The sequence below is a fragment of the Lepidochelys olivacea genome (assembly GCF_965140295.1).
Source record: "Lepidochelys olivacea isolate rLepOli2 genome assembly, chromosome: 22".
In the NCBI taxonomy this organism is placed as follows: domain Eukaryota; kingdom Metazoa; phylum Chordata; order Testudines; family Cheloniidae; genus Lepidochelys; species Lepidochelys olivacea.
In genome coordinates, this window is record NC_140432.1 from 4,772,367 (window position 1) to 4,788,813 (window position 16,447).

Consider the following 16,447-nt stretch of genomic DNA (forward strand, 5'->3'; position numbering starts at 1 on the left):
CTCTGGGTCCATTCACCGAGGAGACAGCTTGTGGAGCGGGGGTGTTTCATGGAAGATCAGATCCTGGTTCCCGTGAAGCCAGCCAGCTCTGCCACAGACTGAACTTTGGGGGTGAGGGGACCCACTTTATCAGCTAGAAGAGGGAATTTCATTAATAAGTGTTGGCCCTAGTTCGTGTTCTGTGATTTTGTTTTGTAGTGTAGCCATTTGCTTCCATCGCGCTCTCTTGTTTCTGGTAGAACCCCTGTCCTTCCTGAACTAACCCTTTGTTCCAGTGCCAGTGCCGTGAGTTATACGGGAGCCGTGGTTTAACTGGGGTCCCTGCACCTTTGGGGGCAAAGGCTCTGGAGTTTTTGTGAGTAGCCAGTGTCAGGGGCTGGGGAGTGCTTCAAGGGGAGTCGGGGACTGGGGTGCACCTATTGCTAACTGCAAGGTGAAGTCAGGGCTGGCACAGCCCAGAGGAGAACATAAGAACAGCCAGACTGAGTCAGACCAAAGGTCCATCTAGCCCAGTGTCCTGTCTGTCGACAGTGCCAATATCAGGTGCCCCAGAGGGAATGAACAGAACAGGATCAAATGATCCATCCCCTGTCGCTCATTCCCAGCTTCTGGCAAACAGAGGCTAGGGACACATTCCCTGCCCATCCTGGCAAATGGCCATTGATGGACCTGTCCTCCATGAACTTACCTAGTTCTTTTTTGAACCCGCAGGAGAGTGCCTGAGTGGCTGAAAGGCTGGGGCTACCAGGGAGCTGACACCCAGTCACACAGACAAAACTCCCTCACGCTGGAGGCAGGGGGATAACGAGGCAACTCAGAGTTCTGGGTACCCCGAGATCCATCACAGTGGCCAGATCTACTCCTGTTTCCCCCCTTTACATTCATTTTGCTCCTCTTACTGCCATAGAAACTCTCAGAACACGACGCCTGCTCTCCCCGCTCGGACTGGCAGAACCCTGGGCTGGCTCAGGCCTCGCCGACAGGAGATGGTTGCACCCGTTTAACAAATGGGGCAACTTTAAACAGATTTAATTAAATATGATTCGCGCGAACCTGGTGCAGCTCAGCCAGGTGCAGAGGGGGCGTGCTCAGCCCTGAGCTGAGAAAAGCATTGCAGAGGTGTTATCAACAAGAAGAGTTGCACACAGCCTGAATAAATTCCTTCCCCTCTCCTGCAGGTTCCACTGTTCTAACCCCACCACCTCTCCGCTCAGCCAGAGAGCCTGCCAGGGTCGACAGGACCTGGTTTTCTATGCAGATTTCCTTTATAATCAATGGCTGCGAATGCCACCACAGAATCACTTATAGCTCTGTGCATCAAATCCACTGGGCACTGGGGATGGCTTACATCTCCAGGCAGGTACCTCTGAGCTAACAGGAGCATCTGCAACCTCTGGGACACGTTACACTGATCTTTAAAACATTTCAGCTAGAAAGCAGCCTTTGGGACCCCAGCCATTGTGCTGACCTGTGCCGGAAGAGTTAGCATAGTATCAAGCCTTTGTGGCAATCAATGCAGGCACCAGATCAACATGTCTTTGAGCCTCTTTAGAGGAGAATGGGATTGCATGGCTGCAGCTCAATCAATTTCACCCACCATTGGAAACACTGATTAACTCTATGCAAATGATTTTCCCGTTGGCTAGCAGGAGCGGCACCTCCGCAAACCTGAGTGCGCACAACAACGACTTTGGTGGTTCGGAGCCAGGGAAGAGAGCTAGCCAAGGGTGGATTTATCAGCAGTGGAAATTTGTAATGCAAATAACAGCCCCACCATTTACCACCCTCGGCTGAAATGTGCAAGAGAAAAGAGAGACTGGACACTCTGGCCCAAACGTAACAGGCGAAAATCATCAACAGAGCCAGAGTCACATCTGCCCCTCTCTCAAGTAACAACCACAGCTGACCTGTGGCCACGAGGGAAGGGAGTTTTTCCGAGTTTCTAACTCGGAACCCAAGTGACCCTTTCACGTGTCGAACACAAAAGAGTCTAATCTGCCCAAGCACATTCTGCCTGCAGACAGGAGGCTAAGAGGGTCACCCAAAGGGTTCCCGTTACTTAGGAAATGACTTAATTCCTTCCCCCTTGTAGCCAGCACTCATTTCCTAGCTCAGGCCCCAGCTGAGCCGCTCTCTTCCCATATCGTTGGTTTGGAAGCCCTTAAAGGGAGAGCTCTAATAACATGCTCTCGCTCCCCTCACCCCTCCTGGAGCGGCTGCACTTTACCACTGGGAGGTCCTGTAAGCACTGGGAAGAGAAATTCCTGTCCAAATGAGAGAATACCTTCCAAACAAGGCTGCTGTCTGATTACAAGGCTTGGTAAGTGGCCGCGCTAGACAGTAATTCCTGCCAAAGCCCTGTCTGTGAATGCGCCAGGGGAAGACAGAGCGCTCTGGGGTGTGTGCATCACTGGTTTATTGTTATCTTCAGCCAGCTCCACAGCCCCAAATTTCAAAATCACAAGGTCAAAACATCTGAAATCCATTAGGAATTTCTAAAATTAGCCTGTCAACGCAGGGTTCCAGCCGCTGCTTCCAACACAAACGCCAACGCCCTGCGCCGGGGGAGTGACGGGCTGTCAGCACCGAGTCACGGCTCCCCCAGCCAAACTGATGGGAGGCCCCCAGAGACTGCTCCTGTCCCCCAGCTCCCTCCTCTCCCGGGGCAGCCCTGGTGGCGAGGAGGGGGGGGGAAGCTGCTGCTATTTTGTTTGTTCCCCCCGCTGCCCCCTCTCCAAATTACATAAACGCCTCCTGTCTGGGTAATGGACTGAGAAGTGACACAAAAATCAATAAACAATTCCCGTTTGGAGATGGCCGGCTGCTGTTCCGAGCGGCTGCCTGGGCATCTCTGCCTGGAGCTGTCAGCATGTCCTCAGTCACTCACAGAGCCGGCGTCCCCTCCCCCATCCCCAAATCTAACCCCCTGAGCTTCCGGCGTCAGACAAAGGCCATAAGGTCAGAGGGGGCATGCTCGACTTGCCCCACCTGGGTTTTGTCCGTGCTGGCAGGGGGGGACTAGCACTGCCCGGGAAGGCAGGGGCAGTGCACTGAAGGTCGGAGCTAAGAACCCCGGCCTAGACCCAACTGCTCACTCGGGATACTAGCCGGAGCCAGATTTCCAGCTCTCTCGTCACCGGGCCACCCACGGGCTCCTTACCCTGCCCCTCCCCTCACAACAGCCCCAGCAGCTCCTGGATGCGCCTTTCCTCTGTGCTTTGTTTTTCCCGGCCTAACGAGCTCGGAGCCCATTGCCTCGAGTGAGGGTCTATCCCCCTGCCAGCAATGCACAGGGCAGGAGCCGCTGCAGCAGGCTCAGGGCGCGGCATGAATCCCAGGGCTGCTGCACTCCAAGGGACCAGTCAACACGCACTCGGAAGGGGGGCCAGTCTCTGCCTGCAGCCGCAGCCTGTCCGTCAGCATCGGGGAACTCACCTGGGCTGGGAGAGGGGGCTGCTGGCAAATCCCTCCAGCCCAGGGCTGCCCGCTGCGTCCGCTGTGGCACACAAACCAAGCTCCCAATGGCCGGACAAAAGCCACTTCTCCTGCCGTCCCGAAGGCCACCAGAGACCGCCCCCTCCCAAGCGCCCCCAGCACCCCGCTCCCTTGTCCCTGCTGGGTGCTAATCTTTGACCTCCTGCCATGGGCACAGTCCCTTGGTGCCTGTAGCCACCGGATCTCAGAGGAGGATCCCCAGCATCCCGCGATCTATCCTTCTGGAGAGCCAGGACTTCGCCCGTGCAGCCCAAACACTCGTTCCATTCACTGCTCAGATGTTGTTACGGTCACAATAAGGCCTGAGAGTTCCCAGAAGCCACGTGGCCCATCCATGTCCTGTTCACACCGTCCATGAACCCAGAGCCAGAACAAGAGTCTGAACCAGAGGCAAAACTTGTGGAAGTCAAGAGCAACAAAGATCCTTTCCTGAGCAGCAACTCATGGCATGTTTCCTATGCTACTGCTCAGAGCCCCCTGCAGGGACCAGATCAGCGCCCCACCTTGCCGGGTGCAGATGCAGAGCGAGAGATGGTCCCTCCCTGCCCAGCTCACAATCTAAATAGACAAGACACAGGACTTGGGATCCCCATTTTACAGCTAGGGAACTGAGACACACAACGATGAAGTGGCTTCTGCAAGGTCACACAGGGCGAGAGGCGGGAGCTGAACCCGGATCTCGCATCCAGAGCCTTCCCCCCAAAGCCAGCTTTCCTCTGAGACATGGCATTTGTATTTATACTGCAAACTCGTCAGGCTGGGACGGTCTTACTAGATGGACCTACGGCAGGGAGCCCAGAGAGCCTCTCCAGGCACGAACCCCACAAATAGTAGTGAACTATTAACAGCCAGCAAAGAGACCAATGACAGCTGCGGGAATGGAGACTGGCTAATAAATGCCTGTGCAAACAGTTGGCTGCTGGAGACTAGTCTCCATAACAAGTCGCCTGATAGACAGACCAGCCTCAGCTATCCCCAGGAGTGCTCCAGGGGGAGGGGCTGCCCCCCCCCCCCAGCAGGCCTCTGGTTGTTAACGGTGCATGTTGCATTTCGCCCATCCATCAAAGATAGCGAAGGTGCCTGTTACTTGTGGCAATAAGACAGGAATGGATCCAGAGGCTTGTGCTGGGGAATGGCAGAGCGTGAAGAGCGGATGCTAAAGACAGGCTAGCAAACAGCTGTGGGAAAGGGCAGTCTGTGCTGAGCCCGGTGTTCCAGCGTCTCTAGGGGGACATCTACGCTGCAGCTGCAGGGGCCATTCACAGCTCGGGTAGCTGGACGTCTGCTCAGCCTAGAGCACTAAAAATAGCAGGGGCCCAGGCCAGCCACCCCGTACTTACCTAGGAGCTCAGGGCAGCCGCTTGACCTGGGAATTATACCTCCTAGCTGCAGTGCAGATGTACCCTGGGCGGCCAGGGTTGTTCCTAGCACGCACAGATGCACCAACGTCCTCCAGACCCAGTGGGCCCGTTTTAACCCCCACTCTCCTTTGCCCTGAACTTTGGGAACACCCTCGCTTGGGGCTGGGCTCAGGCCAAACAGCCAGTGATTCTTAAAGCACCACCACTTAGGGTACGTCTACACTGCAAACTCCTTATGGCGTCACGTAGAGTCCGTACCCCGCACGCCCCCCAGCGCAGGTATAAATAGCAGTGTAGCCAGTGAGGCACGGCTTAGGGGAGACATGACACACCTGGGGCTTAGGCCCAGGGCACGTATCCTACACAGCTCTCTACTCGCCCGAGCAGCACCTCACCTGCGGCAGGGAATGGCTCCGGCAGCTCCCAGCCGCCTCTCCCCTGCCATGGGCCCTACATGATGCTGCCAGCAGTATGCAGAATCGACAGGCCCTCCGTTCAGGGTAGACATACCCCTGCATTTTCAAAGCAGTGGGAAAACCCCAGCGCAAACAACCAGTTCATTAGGTCTGAATAAAATCCACTTGGAGTTCTGCAAGCTTGGGGCAAAACACCAAACCCAACCCAACCCAGCTTCTTTTCAGCAGTTAAGTTACTGAAGCTTCTACCTTCAGACTCGCCAGGCAGCTTGTCCTGAATGAGAGCCCCTGAGAAAAAAGGCTTTGTTTTAAAGCTTCCTCCTCAATGAGATACTCTCTCCTAGATACTCACCCTCCAACCCACCACCGATCGGAGCCAGTACCCCCAGCTGCACTCATTCACATGACCCTCTCGTGGCTGGTCCATCAGGGGATGAGACCTACTGGTGAAAACAGGGACTCTCCCGTCACTCAAGAGGGCAGCAGGGGCCTTGCTTTTGGAGCAGAAGGTCCAGGGTTCTCAGCTCAGCTCCCCAGGGGAGCATGTGGTAGAAGAGGGACGTCTGGAACCCCCCACCTGTATCCTGCAAAGAGAACAACTCACGCCCACGCAGCCAGGAGAGACCATGCCCTGCCCTGCAAGCAGCCAGCCAGCAGAGAGAGGCACCGCTGCATTGAAGGGAATGGGGCGTGGTGGAGCTCTGCTGCATGATGCCCATATTAAGAGCATTAGAATCCATCTATCCCAGTGCCAGGTGCTTCAGAGAGAATGAACAGAACAGGGCAATTACCAACAGATCCATCCCCAGTTGTCCAGTCCCAGCTTCTGCCAGTCAGAGGCGTAGGGACACCCAGAGCATGGGGCTGTGTCCTTGACTATCCTGGTTAATAGTCATTGATCGACCTATCACCCATGAACTTATCAAATTCTTTTTTGAACCCTGTTATACTTCTGGTCTTCAGAATGTCCCCTGGCAATGAGTTCCACAGGTTGACTGGGCACTGTGTGAAGAAGTACTTCCTTTTGTTTGGTTTAAACTGCAGTTGGTGACCCCTAGTTCTTGTGTTATGGGAAGGGATAAATAACACTTCCTTATTTACTTACTCCACCCCAGTCAGGATTTTACAGACCCGGATCACATCTCCCCTTAGGCATCTCTTCTCCAAGCTGAAAAATCCTAGCCTCTTCAATCTCTCCTCATACAGGAGCTGTTCCATACCCCTAATCATTTCTGTTGCCCTTCTCTGCACCTTTTCCAATTCTAATAGATCATTTTTGAGATGGGGTGATGAGAACGGCACACAGTATTCAAGCTATTCTGATTTAGTTGGGGATTGGTCCTGCTTTGAGCAGGGGGTTGGACTAGATGACCTCCTGAGGTCCCTTCCCACCCTGATATTCTATGATTCTATGGGCGTACTGTGGATTTATATCATTGCATTATGATATTTTCTGTCTTATTATCTGTCCCCTCCCTAATATTGGGGCACTGGGGAGGAGAGGAATCTAGCTGGTTTGTAGAGCTCTGAAGGGCTCAGTCCTGGGGAGTGTGTGCTGCTCTGAGGGGCAGCTGGAGGAATCACAGCTTCATTTTACTAAGTCTCCTTTTCCTTTCTTTATTGGCAGCTTCCAGTTCCAAAGGATTTGGGTTCTACAGACTAACTGCTGGGAGCAAATCCAAGCATCTCCAAGGCCCCAAAGCTGCTGCATGCAAGTCCTTGCTAGCCTAGGAATAACTCACCCGGTGCGTTTCCTTCTCGGGAGCCTTTTATAGACCTTCCTTATTTGATGGCTGCATTTTAAACAATTACCCTGGGTGCAGCACACTCCTTCGATAGCTTTAGTCAGGCGGCAACTTCTCAGCCCAGCCAGAAATCACCTAGGCTAGTATCAGCCCTGTCTGCTTCCGAGCTCTGCTCAGGCCGGCTCCCAGCCTGTAATGTTGGTGACTCAAGGGCTTAGCAGAAATGACATTTCATTTCCTATGCTGCGGGTGACTTTACATGGCCTTGTCATAGGTAACATGGTCATTTATCTTGTGCAACCATCGCCTGGCTGGGGTTTGCGCTGTTTGTTTGCAGATCTTTGTCTCTGTAGAGCCATTAGGGAAGACAATGGGGTCAGGACACCGAGGAACAGCACAGAGGAGACTGGTTGGGAGGTCAGGGCAGATAAATACAGCCAGGGTTTCTTTGGCTGGAGGGGCACAGAGAGCTGGGAAAGACACATCACAGCCTGCCTGGAATGCAGTCTGCCATTGCCGGCTGTGGACAAAGCCGGACTAATCAGGAGTGTTTGTTCACCTCGGAGTCGGGAGCACAAAGAAACAGCTGCAGATAGGCCAGAGAAAAGAATCTGATCGCAGATATGAGTCCCTCTCTGCAGCATATGTTCTTCCAGCCAAAGGGGAGCGCATACCTGGGTGCAGAGGGACAGAGATATTTCCAAGGCGCTGGCCCATTACTGTGCTGGGGGAATTCTCGGAGGCTAATCCTGAAGGTATGTGCAAAGACCCCAAGTCAGGTGCGGGTGACTGATGGGCTGGGCTGTTCATACGCTGACAGCTCAGGAGCACAAAGGAATCTAAGCAGGAGAAACCCTTCCCCTAAACAAGGCTAAAGAGCAGAGGCTGCCTATGGCAATTAGGAGCAGATCTGCAGCTATTAGAGCAATGAGGGAAGAGCAAGCCGATCAGTAATCCACCCCAGCAGCTCCCAGGTCACCAGCAGTCAAGAGACCGACAGCCTCCAGTTTGATCTCGGACCCTGTTCCAGTGGTGCAGTGCGCCCAGCCCAGCCTAAAACAAGTGGGACCCACAAAGCAGGTCGCTGCACCAGCACCAGCAAACTAGACCTGTCAGAGGAGTCCTAGGCGCCGCCTCACCCCTGTGTCTGGGGTTAATTGTCAGTTATCCCAGTGCAAGTGAGCTGAAAACAGTCAATGGGACTGTTAAAGCCAGAGGAGCGGGGGGCTCAGGGCAGGTGCAGCTCAAACTCCATTCAGCTCACTTCCTGAAACTGATGAGGTTTCAAGCCGGCAGGGTCCTTTTAGCTTCCAGGTGCTGTCAGCTGTCATTGCCTCTCTGTGTGTATATAAAATCTGCTGCAGTTTCCACGGCATGCATCCGATGAAGTGAGCTGTAGCTCACGAAAGCTCATGCTCAAATAAATTGGTTAGTCTCTAAGGTGCCACAAGTCCTCCTTTTCTTCTCTTATCATTCACTCTCACCAAGCCCTGCTTACTCCACAGTTCCCAGGGCAAGGCCCCTGGAACCTGCACTGACGGGAGAGTCTGTACCTGCTTCGTTGAAGTTTAAACTGGAGGGTTCTGGAGAATGGAAATCAAATCAGTCAGCCTAGCAGCCGCTGTTATTGTTTTGATGCCTCCTTCTGTTTGCTTTACACAGCCCCCACTCACACTTTCAGTTTGTGGCACGGTGCATAGCGGGTGTGAACAACCCACTGAGGCATGGCAGAAGCCAGCGGCAGGGGGCCGTGGAGGGTCAGGCAGCTAGGGAGAGGTCAGGCAGCGGGACAGCTTAAGACAGTAGGAGAAATACTGGAGCTGAACGACCCTGGAACGACTCCCTTCAGGTTTCAGAGTTAACTTCCCACTGAAATGAATGGGCTCTCTGAAAGCTGTTGTTTCAGGCCGGCTGCAGACTCAGGCAGACAGCACTGCATCAGTTCACACTTGATTCCAGGCAGGATGTGAACACCCACAAAGGCCAGGAACAGATGTTTTTATAATGCAAAATGGAACAAGGCCCCTCAGCGAGGAACAGATTCTGCAGCCAATCCCATGGAACACAGAGGGCTCCAACTAGCACCAGTGCAGATCTCAGGGGAACGGGGTAATGGGGTGATGTGGTGAAGGGACCCCACTTGGGTTGTGGCAGGGGTGGGGTTAAGTTTTGTCCCAAGCAGGCAAAAGGACTGATGAGGCTGCAGGACTGTAGTGGAGAAGAGCCCTGCAGACATCTGTGCTCAGGATGCCCCTGGGGAAGCATCCCTCTACTTTCCAGGGGCAGAGAGCAGGGCAGGGAGGGAGCTGTGTCTGTAAGACAGGCAGGTTCCTGCAGGAGGTTCACCCCCCATCTTACTTTTTACTGCATTTTACTTTTTCTGCAGTAAAAACAGCAGCCATGAGCTAAGTTGCAGAGAGTCACATCCTCATGTTCCATCTAAATTGCACCAAACCAGTGTATTATCAGGCTGCTATGAAGCCACTCCTGTCCTAAGAGTACCCATCACTGGGTAAAGAAACAGATCTTAAGACTTTTAAGAAAACTTTGTTTGACAGCATTCTGCCTGGCAAAGAACCACTTATCAACAGCTGTATTTGTGAAATCTCTACTATTGTTTGGCCTTTGTGGTCCCTACTTCTCTATTATTTATCTGTGTGGTCTCGGTCTGATTCTTTTATTGTTTCAGTCTGTTGCATAACTCATGAATCAACTGAAGTGGTGGGGTGTGATTGGTTAAAGAAGTGTTTTATAATGAGCTAGGATGGGTGAAAAATACCATTTTGTAGGACTTTAGTGTAAAATGACTGGTTAAGGTACGGCTAAGCAGGACCCAAATTTTAACGATATAAACTGGGGTCCAAAGGGAGGTTCTTCAGAACCTAACTTCAGAACACAGCCCAAGGTCAACACTGCAAAACCATCACACCCTGCTGACCATACTGTGCAGAAGCTGGAAGCCCAGACAAGGAGATCCTGACCGGCCACCAGGAAAAGTCTGTCTGCCTTATTAGGAGTGGTGAGCATTGTATGCTTAGCGTGTGTAGTCTGCTGATCAGCTGTTAATAAATATAGGTTAGTACTGTGTCAGGCTCTTTCACTGGTAAAAAGCCCCACAGACCCATAGAGCCCTGGGCCCACTGGGAATGGGTGTTAGCCCTGAGCCCATGGAGAGGTAGAGTTGGGTCCCTTACTCCCTGAGTGCCCACAAATGTAGGGGGCTGGGAACCCTAAATTGTGCAGGTAACACCGGGAGGCCCCCTCTCCCTGGGGGTCCAGCCTATCTCCCTTTGCTGGTCTGCACTATGGGACAGAAGGCTTCCCGCTGGAAAACGAACACGGCGCAAGCAGGGCTCAGGGTTTCTCCTGAAGGGGCTGAGGCCTGCACAGCTGGGCAGAGGGTGCTGCTATGGGCTCGCTGGGGGTGCCCGTCAGCTCGGCAACTTTTGCAAGAGAATCGTACTCGGACTGCGGGGCTTGGCTGGGAATCCAGGATCGATGAATGCGGAGAAAGGCTCCAGCCCAGACACACACAGCCCAGCCTCCTCAGACCCGTGCGGCACAAAGCCAAGAGCGCTGTGTAAAGGGCCTCGCTGCGTTAACTCTTCACAGAGAGCTAGCATGGCCCTAGCCCACCATGCCCAGCGCTGAGTGCTAGCAGGAGAGGACATTACACAATCATACATTCAAACATCCCCATTGCCCGGTGCCCATAATAACCACAGCCAGCAGGGCAACACCGACCCGCCATACCAGCCAGCCGCACATGTGTCGGAAGGCACCAGCTCCCCTCTTGGCAGGAACGCACTTATCCGGCAAGGCAGCTGGCATGAGCGCACAGCAGAGCCCTGGCCAGGCTACGCTGTGCTGCCATTCAACTGCCTCTTAGCAGAGCACGTAGGAGCCAGCCCCAGCGGGAAAGTCTAACACAGCCGGCAAAGTCGTCGGGCCAAATTCTGCCCTGGAGTCCATAACATGACTTCCCACAGCCTGGGCCCTCAGCAACTCCTAGAAACAGCTCGCTCCACCCCAGAACCACCCGGGAGCTTGCTCAGAACCCCACTCACTGGCCACCTCCAGCGACGCGTTCCGGCTCACGGCCTCTCCCAGGTAGTTCCTGGCCACGCACACGTACACGCCCTCGTCGGGCTTGCTCCTCCTGCCGTGGACGATGCGCAGGAAGAAGAGGGAGCCACTAGGCAGCAGCATGCGATGGGATCGCGGGTCCTCCTTGTCCGTCTCCACCCGCTCCCCATCCTTGTACCATTCGATTATCGGGGTGGGGCGCCCCTCCGCCTTGCAGTTCAGCGTCGCTGGCTCCCCCTTGGAAACGATGAGGTCGGAGGGGTGCTCGACTATCCTTGGAGAAAAGTCTTCGAGCCGAGGGCGGGAGCCTGAGAGGCAGAAGAGAGAACAGAAATCAGGGCGAGGGCTCCAGCTGGGAAGGGCAGAGCTCCCAAGGGGATTAATAGCCATGCTGCTGGGAATGGAGACAATGGCCCTCAGCAACCCTGAGCTCACAGGGCTGTGTGGCCCCCTGGCTGGAGATGGGGATGTGGCACTCCGTACCTCAAAGCAGCCCCCTGGAACCCCCATATTCACCCTGTCATACAATTATGTACATTTCATACAAACATGCCATGTAAGATATCTTATGAAAAGTCATGATCTGTGAAACCCATTGTTCTGTCCAAATATGTATTTTCTTAGTGCGTATCGAGTTATGAGATTTTGCTGTATGGTGGTTACTGAAATGTGTTTGTCATTTGCTAGTGACATGCAAAGGAGATGAACCACTCCCAGGAGGGTGTTCAATGACAATCATCAGGGGAGGTGTAATCAAGGGATTGACAATTCAATGACAGTTGCACAAGCACCACACAATGGGGACTGCTCAACTCTGTGACTCGGTTGCAGAAGACAACACCAGGGGGATAGCTCCAACCTGTTACTCTGCAAAGCCCACCAGGACACGTCTGGGCTGGTGTTTTCCAGGCATGTGGTCAGAGAGTATAAAATAAGAGACAATGGCATCATGCCATGGCCTTTCTCCTCCCCCACCTATGCTGGAAGCAACAAGAATGCTGGGAAGACAAAGACTTCAGCTGAGGGGACTGGTCCCAGGCTTAAGGGAAAAGCCTGTGTATTAAGAACTGTAACATCCAGTGGGCTTGATCCAAATACTGCCTAGTGCAATAAGATTTAAGATTTCGACTGTCTGCTTACCGTTTATTTTCTTTGGTAACTATCGATGACCTTTTATGCCCACCACTTATAATCACTTAAATCTATCTATCTTTCTATAGTTAATAAATCTGTTTTATATTTTACCTAAAACAGTGTGTTTTGGTTGAAGAGCTTGGGCAATCTCAGCTCAGTTTACAAAGGCTGGTGCATAACCTCTCCACATTGAGGGAGGGGTGGACTGAGTAATAAACTTATGCTGGTCAGGCTTCTGACCAGGGCAAGACAGTACAGTTCTGGGGTGTAACGCTGGGGAGCTGGGGGGATTTGGCTGGTGCCTTTCTTTGTGTGATTCACGAGTGGCTCTGGGAGCATTCATGCGAGCTAGCTGGGTGTGGGACTCCACATGCGGCTGTACTGAGTGGTAACAGCACCTGGAGGGGTTTGCTGCTTGTCACTAGCAAAGCACTGTGAGAGACAGCCCAGGCTGGAGAGTTAAGGGGGCACAGAAGCACCCCAGTTCCAGGTTGTACCCCGGAGACCCCATCGCAGGGGGCTGGGACTCCAGGAATCTACCCGGGCAGCACCGAGAACACTAAACGCCCGAGAGACAGGCTCACGCTCCCAGGGTTCTACACCATTTCCCGATGGCCTCTCTGCGCGCTGGAGTCCTGGGGCCCAAGGCCCGGGGAGCGCGTTGCTCCTTTTATCATTAGTTTCGCTTTCTGACCTATTGTCTCACTGAAGCCAAGTTCTCCTGATCCCTTCTGGGAGAACATGCTACAGCCCATACTCAGAGATGGGGAAAGGAGCTTTTCCAGCTTGGGGAAGGGGGCAGAAGGGGAGCCGCAAGGCTGGTGGGGCCAGTGCACAGGGATCCTGGGAAGAGACTGGAAGAGCAGACCACTACTGATAAGTCCTTGGGTGGCTGCCAGGAGCCCTGGTGGAAGTGAGCTGTCTGCAGCTCGTGGCTCTGGATCTATATTTAGCTCTGGCTCACACTCAGCATGGGAAACCACACCACAGCACAGGTGTGCCCGGAGGAGTCACCCTAGGAACTCAGCGTTCCAAGCACTGTCCCTGGGCTGGCTGCCCTACAGCTTCCTGCCCTTTAGAGATCAAAGCGTGAGCCTCAAAACCTTTCCACCAGGACGCCGTTCTTACCACGGCAATCGTCACACCAGGAGCCCAATCATCTGCTGAGGTCAGGGCAAGCCCACAGCCAGGACAAACCCACGGGGACATTACAAGAGAGGGGCTGGAATCCAGGCTCCCCCAGCTAGCAGGGCAGTGGCTGCCTCTTATGGGCCCAACACACCGGGCTAGGCCAAGTGAATGGCCCCTCAAGGTTCACAGCCTGCTCAGCCTTCTTGCCCCGTTTGCTCCATGGCAGCAGAGAACCACACTACCCTAGTTCCCAGGAAGAGCCTAGCAAGCTGGCTGGTTGGGACATGCTCAGACAGGAGCATTTTATTCACTTTCCTGATAGGATTCATGGGGAAAGCTCTCGACTGTTCCAGACGCTTCCAGTCTCCGGCTCATGGCATAGCCACTTTGAGAGCATGCAATGCCTGCAACCTGCCCTGGAGACTGCACCCTCAGTCTTTGGCACGTCAGTCCCAGCAGAGTCACAGTCTGGACTCCGGTTAGGACGGGGCATCCCTACTACGCCAGCCCAGCTCCCTGCACGTGGCCATTGCTGTCAGAACACCGAGAACATCACGCCCAGCTCAGGGGAGAGGGAACTCAGTTGTCACGTCTAAGCTGATCAGTGAATTGGAGTCTCAGTCCAGCTTCTCTGGGGCAAGTGTCTGTAGCATGAAATTACCGTGCACCTGGCACCGGTGCTCAAGTCTCAGCAGATAGGCAAGAAGCAAATGGCTCATGGAGAGTGCGGTGGGGTGGGCAGGGAGGCAGTGGGGGAGGGGAGTTCACACGCCACCAGGCCTTGCTACAAGTCTGCACTGGGGCAGCCAGCAGATGTCAGACCCACAGCGCGTGATCTGCTCCTCACCACTTGAAAGGTCCCTTAGGGGGCATCTGCAGAGGGATGAGAGATGCTGGGATCCAGGGGTGCCAGAATGGGGTGGCAGGGGGCCATGCTCCCCCCACTTTTAGGATGCTTCCGCCGCTCCTGCTGGGATCCTCATCTCCCCACAAAAGGAGAAATTATTGTTTTTATTTAACGTTAACCCCCGATTACTATCAAGGAATAATTACCCTGAAAGTTCAGCGCTGCCGGGCTGATGACCGTGTGTGACAGCAGCAGCAGGAGAAGGGACAGGGAGAACCTGGCAGGGCTGTGGTAACCATCAGCCAAAAACCCCAAGAAAATGCCTTTTCTGCCCACCTCGCCAGAGACCTCGGTGCCCCACCCCCTGCCTCGGGGCTGGCCCAGACTTCTGGCATCCACACCACTAGCCATGCCTTCCTGCTGAGACCTTGTCAGTCAAACAGACACATTCGCAGGAGGTATCTGGGTAGCTGGCTAAGGCACCGCAGAGGGGCGGTTCTCCGGGATCCCGCCCTGCCCGAGTGCTGCACACGCACCTAAGCAACATGCCGTCTGTTGGGTCCCCTTTGTGTCACGTGACACCAGGCGACGTGGCACGTCACACGCGGGTGCCTCACCGTGTGGGGTGTGCCCCGTTCGCCAGACAGCTGTGCAACCGGAGTAGAAGAGCCCAAGGGGCGCTGCAGACTGTGCGAATCCTGTGAGTCAGCGATTATGAGCCCATCCCGTAGACGCTTTCAGCACCTTAGACAGAGCATTGCACAGCGCAGCATCACTATCTGACTCTGCAGCCACTTCCTTCCTGCACCTCCCAGCCGCCCAAGGCTGAGACAGTGAACAGCTCTGGTCCCCGCCCCCGCCGGAAGTGCAGAGCTAGCTAGGAGTGCATGGAGATTCACTGAGGGCAAGGACTTAGGGCAGACACCTTTTAACACCCCATTCCCTCCACCTTCTCCTGGCTCACCACAAGCAATGCCAACGGCCTGTGAGCATCCCCAGCCGGGCCCATGGATTACAACGCCGGGGCCAGAAGGGCTCCGCTGACCCTAAACAAGCTGTATCCCTGGCCACGTGAATCGGCCAGGGTTTTTGGCCTGGTGTTTTTGGTCTGGTGAACTGGCCTGGTGTTTTTAAAGGAACATCAACCACCTAACACAACCAGTCACGTTGCTGTCTGCAAAGCCTGCCCCTGCTATTCTTGCATTGGAGTAATGCCTAGGAACTCCAGCCATGGACCAGGCCCCCTGTGCCAGGCATGGAGGGTCACAGGGAACACCTGACAGGGCTGTACTGGTGAGAGACAGACAGCTCTTAACTCATCTGCTTTGCTCGCGCTGGACATTAGGAAGCAGCATGCGTGGAACTGGGGTACTATCTGCCCTGTCTAGCCAGTTTCTTCCTCATCTACTCACCCCGCACTAGGAGCCAAGAGACCCTGCTGAGCAGAGAAGGACTTCTGTGGACACGATCTGGGACAGGCTGTTTAAAGGGGCTCTATCAGAAAGTGTGTTTGTACATGAGTCCGTTTAAAAGAGCCTCAAGACATCCGAGGGCCGGCGGCCCTGTCGACACCAGGCTCCTGCTCAGGGACTCCCATGCCAGGGCCCCGGCTCAGAAACAATTGGCTGGCTGGAAATGTCTCCAGAGTCTGCAGGCAGCCTGGTCCCCAGTCGGGCTGTGGAACAGCCATTACCTGGAGCCCCACTGGGTCCCTGCCATAGATGTCAGCTGAGGGTCTCCGGCTCATCCCCACAGCTCGTCCCCTCCTCAGCATCCCACCCCCCGAGCCCCGATCCATTAACACCAAGCCCTGCTCCCTCCCTGCTCATGGGCCCCTTATGGTGAGATGGCCCATTCCCTCCTCTGCCCTGAAAGCGCCCGCTGCACTCTGTGGGACACCAGCCCGTACCAGCCAGCCTGCTGCTTGTGTCTCCGAGCTGCTTCTGCAGCCACAGGGGCTCCGCTCTGATTCTTCCTCCTGGCAGCCCTGCAGAGTCCGCCTCAAGCCCGCCAAATCATCAGCTGGCTAAAGCATGGTGGGGCATTGCTAGGTGGGCGTGCGCAGCCTAGACTGCCAGCTCTTTGGCAAGGTCTGCATCAACCCCAGCAGCTGCACAGAGCTCAGCACGAAGGGTCGCACTCCAGCGGGGAACCCTGGGGATACTGTAATACACCTGAAAACCAAAGAGCCCCTGCGACTGCCATCCCAAGCTGCATCCATGCAGCCCTGAG

The 16,447-nt window shown here is 54.6% G+C and overlaps 1 protein-coding gene across 4 annotated transcripts in view; it reads right to left on the bottom strand.

The window, feature by feature from the left end:
• ROBO3 (roundabout guidance receptor 3) overlaps positions 1-16,447 on the bottom strand; it is a 233,677-nt gene that overhangs the window by 103,335 nt on the left and 113,895 nt on the right. For all 4 annotated transcript variants that reach the window (XM_084611808.1, XM_084611807.1, XM_084611806.1 and 1 more), the window contains exon 2: positions 11,085-11,411. In XM_084611808.1, coding sequence (XP_084467934.1) covers positions 11,085-11,411 — 327 coding nt within the window. The remainder of the gene's footprint in view (positions 1-11,084; positions 11,412-16,447) is intronic.